The sequence below is a fragment of the Hyaena hyaena genome, unplaced genomic scaffold (assembly GCF_003009895.1).
Source record: "Hyaena hyaena isolate Hyena2069 unplaced genomic scaffold, ASM300989v1 scaffold_289, whole genome shotgun sequence".
Lineage (NCBI taxonomy): Eukaryota > Metazoa > Chordata > Mammalia > Carnivora > Hyaenidae > Hyaena > Hyaena hyaena.
The window spans coordinates 1,052,065-1,059,852 of NW_024080920.1; the positions used below are offsets into that span (position 1 = coordinate 1,052,065).

Below are 7,788 nucleotides of genomic sequence, written 5' to 3' on the forward strand. Positions count from 1 at the left end.
AATAAAATAATAAAATAAAATTAAAAAATAAATGCAATATGAGGAGCAAAGTTGCCTCATACCCCACCTCAGATGGGGCTGACAATCTTCACAGTTTAGCCACCTTAACCTCCTAAAGGGTCAGACTCTCCCCTGGCTGGGATCAGTCAGAATGGGAGAAGAGAGAGTCAAAAACAGCAAGGTAGGACTCACCCTGCTGGCAAGCATGTGGCATATGGCATGTCAGGACAACTGCAGCTCAGCCTCTGGAGCCATGTGCAAAACACACGCAGGTACACGTGTGGCAAACTCAGTTAACCCAGCCATGTTCAACAGATATGTGCATGGCCATGAGAAATGTCCAGAAGGTGCAAGCTGGTACCCAGGACAGATGTCACATGTGGACACAGCTGTGGACAGAGCTGATCACGACATGCAACATGTGATACATATTCAGCACAAGGAACAACAAGCCTGTGAACTCTGGCTGGAACTCGGCATATGTTCTGTGAGTGCACGCGGGTCTGGACTATGAGAGGGTCGCTTCTCCTTTGGGACCCACAGCCTCCTCCCGCCAGCCCCCCCCCCCCCCCCCCCCCCCCCGAACTGAGGACATAATGATGGGTCGAGCCATCCCGTAGAGCTGGATGGGGCCAGTTCCCTTCCTTTCTGACAAGTCTCTCTCATCCCCACCGTCGCGTGGATGACGGCAGGGCTCCCTGTGAGTGGGGCAAGGAGGACTCCATTGACGCTTCATTCTCCCCAGCCATGCCCCACGCATGCCTGTACCGGACCTTTGACTTTCAGACCCCTACCCCAATCCCCTTTCAGCCCCGAACACACACACCTCCTCCCCTAACTGCCCTCCCGGCGCGAACCCCACCCCTAAAGCTCCTGCCGGCCCCCCACCTTCCTCCTCTGCTTCCCCCAGCCCAACGTCCCCAGCAGGGTCCCCAGGCACGCGGCGGGGGGTGGCCGCCCACACCTCGGGCGGGTTCGGGGCTTGGCGGGCGGGGCTGCCGGGCGGGCGGGGCGCGCAAGTCTCCCGCTCCTATAAAGGGCGCCACCCGGTGCTCGGGGCCACTACCACCGCCTCGCCTCCTCCTGCGCCGCCCCAGCCCGCTCCACCGCCACTCCCGCCATGGGTCGACAGAAGGAGCTGGTGTCCCGCTGCGGGGAGATGCTCCACATCCGCTACCGGCTGCTTCGCCAGGCTCTGGCTGAGTGTCTGGGGACCCTCATCCTCGTGGTGAGTGGAGGGGTCCGGAGGAGCCCTTCTCTCTCCAGCCCCCACGCTCCCCGACCCCTCTGTTCACTGGAGGGGCTGCTTTTCAAGACACCCCGACCTCTCTCCCAGCTCTGCTCCCCACCTTGACCCGTTCCAGAGTGCTCTTCTCCCATAGCTCTAACCGTTTGTGACAGCCCTGACTCTTGCCAGAGTGCCAGCTGTTACTCACTCGACTAACTCCTCTGGTGCTTTTACCCTCTCACCAGTGCCCCAGCCTGTGGGCTGCGGTCATCCCTGCAGTCTGAGACCTGCAGCGTCTTCTCCTGGCTCTCACCTCCCCGGTTTCCCTGCTCTGGGAGGCAGTGGAAGCATTGGCAAATGGGCCCCTATTAGATTATTTGGGTCCTGGATATCTGGCCCCTAATGAATAATTAAGCTTCAGAAAGTCCAAAAGTTCCCCGATGCGAGGATAGTTTGCCACGGGTGGGGGCAGAGGGCGGAGGGCACACAGGGTGCAAACAGCAGAACTGGAAGAAAGGAGGATCCTGAAGATATGAGGCTGTGGAAGACAGCTGGGCCCTGGGCACAGGGGACGTGGTGTTGCTAAAGTCGCTGCCCTTGTGCTGAACGGCTCCCAGACTCTGTCAGTTACCCAGACAGGTGCTGTCATCTTCTGTGCCAAAGCACCGAGTTACTCTCCAGCCTTTAACTCAGCCTCTGAGTTTTGTGGGTTCTCTGGGTAGGCCATTTCCATTGCCTGGGTTACTCCTCGGTCAGTTTACTCCCTGGTTATACCAGTTTCGTCCCTAGCTTGTTCCTGGGTGACTTTGTTTGCATTTTTTGGCTCTGACAGACACACACCCCTTACGGTCTCCATTTCCTGTCCCAGCTACTCTCTGATTTTCAGCCCCTCATGTGGTTACACCTGTTTTCTCCTGGGTTACTTCTGGGTTCAGTTGCTTCATTGCAGTGGATGGGTCTTTCCATTCCTGCCCCAGCCCTGACTGTAGGTGGTGCCGACCGGCCAGCCCCCTGTGGACTAGGGAGCTTAACTAGAGGCAAGTAGGGCTGGGGTTGCCCCCCCCAAATGGGTGGTGGTGGTAGAACGGGCGCCTTGGGGAGAAAAGATCTTAGGCTCACCTCCGTCTTCCAGGAATAGTAAGGAGGAGCTGGATGGGGCACTTTATCCACAGCCCCTCACAAGAATAGAGGCCCTACCCATCATCCCCATCCTTTCTCTCCCCATGCTGAGAAGGGTGGAGGGGCAGGTGCTTTTCACCCCTCCTGCCCCAGAGCCTTGTGTCCCTCACTGCTTATCTGATTTATAGTCCAGCCCTCTGTTCAAGAGCTGCCAGCACAGGGGAAGCTGGCTTCCACATTCACAGAGGGGCCTCCCCATCTCCTCCCACATCTCAGTTTGCCTCTGCCACAAAGGAGCAGTCAGGCCTTGTACCTGAGCCCCAGGATCATCTGGTTTATCCCCAACCACAAAAAGAGGGTGTTACTTTTGTGAAGGCTTTCAGGCTCAGGTGAGTGGTAAGGCATCTGGTGTCAGTGAAAAGCAGAACCTCAACGGCTCCCTGGGAGGCGGTGGGGGGGGCGGGGTGGCAAGCCTGGGAGACCGCTGAGTGGTGGGGAAGGGCTTGCCTACATACCGCTGTGAGTTGGGGACCTAGAGCCTGCAGTGGCAGGATCAGGGCTGGCCTTGGGGTGAGGGGAGCCCCTTTCTCTGGGGTACCTAGCAAGGTGGGGAGTGGGGGGAAGGAGGGGGAGGAAGAGGAAGATTAGCCCCAAGGTAGTAGAACTGGCTCTGGCAGCTTCTCCCTCCAAGGTCTCCTGGGATGAAGCCAGCCTTGAGCCTCAGGCAGGAAAGGAGCTGAGGCCAGGGCCTGCCAGGCAAGGCAGGGTGCCCTAGACCCCCATGTGCCTCCCCTCACCCCCCACATACTCACAATCTCTGATCTTTGCTCTCACCTGCCTACACACCTTTGCCCCACATCACTGCCGCTGGCTTCCCCACTATCTCTCTGTCTTTCTGAGGGTTGATAATCAAAATGCTTAACAACCCAGTAGGACAGGATGCTGACCTGTCAGAATAGACAAGGGCCCTTAGCACAAGTCTTGGAAACTGCCCCCTGGGTAGGCATAAAACATTCAGTTATAGGGAGGTAGAAGAGGAGGCCCAGGGCAGGGCCTGGAGCAGCTTTGGAGGGCGCTCTGGGGGCTCAAGGTGATAGTTCTTTACAGCTGGCACAGAAACATTTTTACATTTAAACCAGAGGAACAGGATGTTCTGTACTTGCAGGACATCAGGGACCTTAGTCCTCTTGAATCCCTCCATCCCTGTCAGAAAGCTTAGAGCCAGTCTCTCCACTTGCACAGCCCTGAGTCCCAGGCCAGGGCTAGTGAGAAGAGCCACTCAGATCTTTGTCTTTAGGACCTCCACACCTGTGTAGGGAACCTGGACTCCTGAGGGCAGAGAGGTCAGGGGCGGTAGAGAGAGGAGATTCTGGGACAGGAACAGGGTCAGGGCAGGGGCTCTGACATTCCAGATTCAGGAGAAGTGGACTCAGCCTGACTTCTGGCCTCCTCCCTATTTCTCTGTGCCCCCTCTGCCCCCCTCCCCCACCACGTCCAGCTCTTCTCTGTGGCACGGAAGGAGGCAAGTGCGGGGAGAGTGGGGGTGGGGGATGAGTGAGAGCCTTCCCACTTTGTGGGCCAGGCCTGAAGGGCTGGAGGAGAAACGATGCTAAGGTGAAAGCTGTTCCCCTACACCTCACTCCTACTGAGATTCCAGAAAAATCAGAGAAGATGATTTTTCATCAGAGATGATGTCTCCCAGTCATTGACTCTTCTTCCAGTCCCCTCCACAGGGCTCTGTTAGAGTTTGGGCATTGTGGGTGGGAGGGCATGTCTGCTGCTTCTTCAGGGTGCAGTGACAGCAGGAGGGGATTGGGGGTAGATTCCCCCAGGAAGGGCTTCCTGTTCTGATGACGGCAGGTGGAGGTTGCTGGATTTACCCTTTTCTTCTGGAGTGAGTTGCTGGGCCTCACTCTCCCTGCCTGGTTCTATTTCCTGATACAGATGTTTGGCTGTGGCTCCGTGGCCCAGGTGGTGCTCAGCCGGGGCACCCACGGTGGTTTCCTCACCATCAACCTAGCTTTTGGCTTCGCTGTCACCCTGGGCATCCTTGTTGCTGGCCAGGTCTCTGGTAAGGCCCTGCTCCACCTTCAGTCATTACCCTCAAGGGCATTCCCCAAGGTGCCCAACTGGGGAATGGGGTGGTGGGGGCCCTTCTCCCAAGGGCAGAGGATAGCTGTGGCCTCAGCTTTGAGCCCTTGAGCCCTTAGAAGTGGAGAGTGGAGAAGGAACTTGATACTTTGAACCTCTGACTCTCACCTTGGAATCAGATTATCAGAGTTGGCCTGTTACATAGTCCAACCCACCATCTGGTATAAGAAACCCTTCTCTGCACCTCTGCCCACTAGGGCCAAAGAAGGGGAATGTGACAGTTAGGGATTCTGGCCTCCCCAACTGTGGCAGGTTACAGTGACTAATAGGTCCCATCTCCCCTCTGCCCAGGGGCCCACCTGAACCCTGCTGTGACCTTTGCCATGTGTTTCTTGGCGCGTGAGCCCTGGATCAAGCTGCCCATCTATGCCTTGGCTCAGACGCTGGGAGCCTTCTTGGGTGCTGGAATTGTTTTTGGGCTGTATTATGGTAAGCATTCCCCACCCTGCCATCCCCCACTACCTCCTGTTTTCTACTTGGGACCTCCTGGTACCAGGCCTTTTGATGACAGACAGCTGGGGCCTGCCTAGGCCCTGGCTCATGACTCACTTATTCACCACACAGGACCAAGGTCGGGGGCACAAGGCAAAAGAAACAAGTTGGGCAACAATAGAGTCTCAGGCCATCTACTATCCTTACCACCCCCACCCGATCCCCGCCGCCCCTCCATAGACTCCTGAGTAATACAGCTGTGATGTGCTCACGAGTGATCCCGCAGGAGGGTGGGCCCCCCTCACCGGCCTGAGACAGGAGAGTGGTGTAAGCCTCTGCCGACACCCACTCTGGGTCTGATCTTTCACCAGATGCGATCTGGGACTTTGCCAAGAATGAGCTTGTAGTCTCGGGCCCCAATGGCACAGCTGGCATCTTTGCCACCTACCCCTCTGGTCACTTGGACATGGTCAATGGATTCTTCGACCAGGTATGGGCTGGGGACTCATAAGGGGAACACAGAGAGGAGGGCCAAGCTGCTCTGAGCATCTCAGGGAGGGCTGGGGGACAGGACTCCTTGTCTATAGCAGGGTTTCTCATTGTGTGGGGAAACTGACATCAGAATCATGGTGGCTGGTACTTAAAAAACATGCAGATTCCTAGGAATCTGCATTTTTAGCCAGTTCCCCAGGGGATCCTTTATGCATGCAAAAATTCTAGCACCACTCTGCTGGAGAGAGGTGAACTTGGGAAGTGGTAAGGCTCCAGGAGCCCAAGGACAGAGGAGGGGCCAGAGGGGAGGGTAGGAGCCATTCCTCATCCTGCCCTCCCCACTCTCCAGTTCATTGGCACAGCGTCCCTCATCGTGTGTGTGCTGGCCATTGTTGACCCCTACAACAACCCTGTCCCCCGCGGCCTGGAGGCCTTCACTGTGGGCCTGGTGGTCCTCGTTATCGGCACTTCCATGGGTTTCAACTCTGGCTACGCTGTCAATCCCGCCCGGGACTTTGGCCCACGCCTTTTCACCGCCATTGCTGGCTGGGGCTCCGAAGTCTTCACGTGAGTGCAGCCCCGCCTACCCAGCCTGCCCCAGCCTGCCTCCCCTCTGCCACCCTCCCCTCCCCTGACCACGTATGTCTGTCCCCAGGACCGGCCGCCACTGGTGGTGGGTGCCCATTGTCTCTCCTCTCCTGGGCTCCATTGCGGGAGTCTTCGTGTATCAGCTCATGATCGGCTGCCACCTGGAGCAGCCTCCACCCTCCACTGAGCAGGAGAATGTGAAGCTGGCCCACGTGAAGCACAAGGAACAGATCTGAGTGGGCAGGGGCCACCTCCCCGCCATCTCCCTTGAGCAGCCACAGACTGTGCAGGGGCTGCTCCTCGGAAGCCTTTGTGGTCTGCCTCCCGGACGAAGAAACTCCCACCCTAGTGGACGGCCTCCTTCGGGATTCCCCGCTGGACCCTGCCCAAATGGGACCTTAGGACACTGTCTCTAAGCTGTGGTGGGACAGGAAGCAGGGCCAACATATCCCTATGTCTCCCCAAAAGTGAGGATAGGCAGTGGGTGTTTGAGCGTGTGTGTGTGTGTGTGTGTGTGTGTGTAGTTTCCTAGATATTCAGGGCAAGGGACCAAGTGGAAAGGATTCTAGTTGTGGGGGGAGCCCAGGAGAAGGTCCATATGTGGTATGTCCCCTTTGTGAGTGAAGAAAGGGGGTCTGCATGTTTCAGGGGCTCCATGTGGAGGAGGATCCAGATATGTGTTTCTTTCTGAGTGTGTGTGTGCGTGTGTGTGTGTGTGTGTCTGCACGTGTGTACGTGCCCTTTTTTCTAAGCAGGGGGCTTCTATAGGCTTTGAGGGAGGTAGGGAGGGAATATGGGGATAGGGCCAGGAGGAGGAGATGCCAGCCCAGGTGTGGAGCTCTGGCTGTACATAAGTAGGAACAGAGAATGTATTTCTGTCATAATGTAGGTATGTGTGGTGGTGGGGTGAAGTCCAGGTGTAAGTTTCATGTTTTGTTTTGTTTTTTAATATACATAGCAGATGTCAGAGTTTTAGGGGTGGGGGTTGGGAGACTCTACTTAGGGTCTACATAGGGTCTTCACCCCTTTAATCCTCCACTCAACACATGTACTCTTTTGCCTTTTATATATATATATATAAAAAACCAATAAAATGTGTACCTAAAATTGCCAATTGTGCAAATTTCTCTCTGCTTGCTCTGCTGTTGTCCTGGGGCCAGCTAAGGAGCTTCATTGTGTCCAGCCACAATTACCTAGGCTGCCCAGCGGGTGTCTCACCTGGCCAGGGCACCCTAGGGGCAGTACTCAGGCCCTGTTTGAGGGTCAAGAGTCCGTCCCACAGACAGGTCAACGAGCCTCTTCACCAAGTACTCAGCTTGAACTTAGTGGCCCCACCCTTTCTCCCAAGCTTCTATTCTCCTATATAATGAATGGCATCTCCTTTCTGATCCCTGCACCCACGCATCATCCCAGGAAGGCAGGCTTGAACCTAGCCTAGGAAAGAACTTTCTCCCAGACAGAGCTGCCCAAAGGGGAGGGTTGCTATTAGAGAAGTAGTGAGTTCCCTGTTGCTGGAGGATGCCAATTAGACTAGGAATCTGTATAGTCTTCTATAGCTTGAAGCTGTTTAGGCTCTGTTAACTCTACCCAGACCTTGACCACAGTCCCCTTAGCAGCCTCCCTGCCTCCAGTTTGGCCCCAGCCAGACTATACAGGACCAGAGGGATCTTTCTGACACCAATGTTAAAAGTGGGCTTCTTTCCAAGGCTCTGCTGGCTATTCAGACACAATCCCAAACCCTCCCTCCTGCACTCACCTCCCCCAGGACCTGGCACACA

General features: G+C 56.1%; 1 protein-coding gene across 2 annotated transcripts; it reads left to right on the forward strand.

The window, feature by feature from the left end:
- Window positions 1-347: 347 nt before the first annotated feature.
- AQP3 (aquaporin 3 (Gill blood group)) lies at window positions 348-7,121 on the forward strand. 2 transcript variants are annotated; one of them, XM_039247027.1, is made up of 6 exons: window positions 348-487; window positions 4,292-4,418; window positions 4,790-4,927; window positions 5,302-5,420; window positions 5,772-5,989; window positions 6,078-7,121. In XM_039247027.1, the coding sequence occupies exons 1-6, from the start codon at window positions 371-373 to the stop codon at window positions 6,244-6,246; spliced, it is 888 nt and encodes a 295-aa protein (XP_039102958.1). In that variant the 5' UTR covers window positions 348-370; the 3' UTR covers window positions 6,247-7,121. The 2 variants fall into 2 exon arrangements, with proteins under 2 accessions (XP_039102958.1, XP_039102959.1); XM_039247028.1 differs by lacking the exon at window positions 348-487 and adding an exon at window positions 1,076-1,228.
- Window positions 7,122-7,788: the final 667 nt, after the last annotated feature.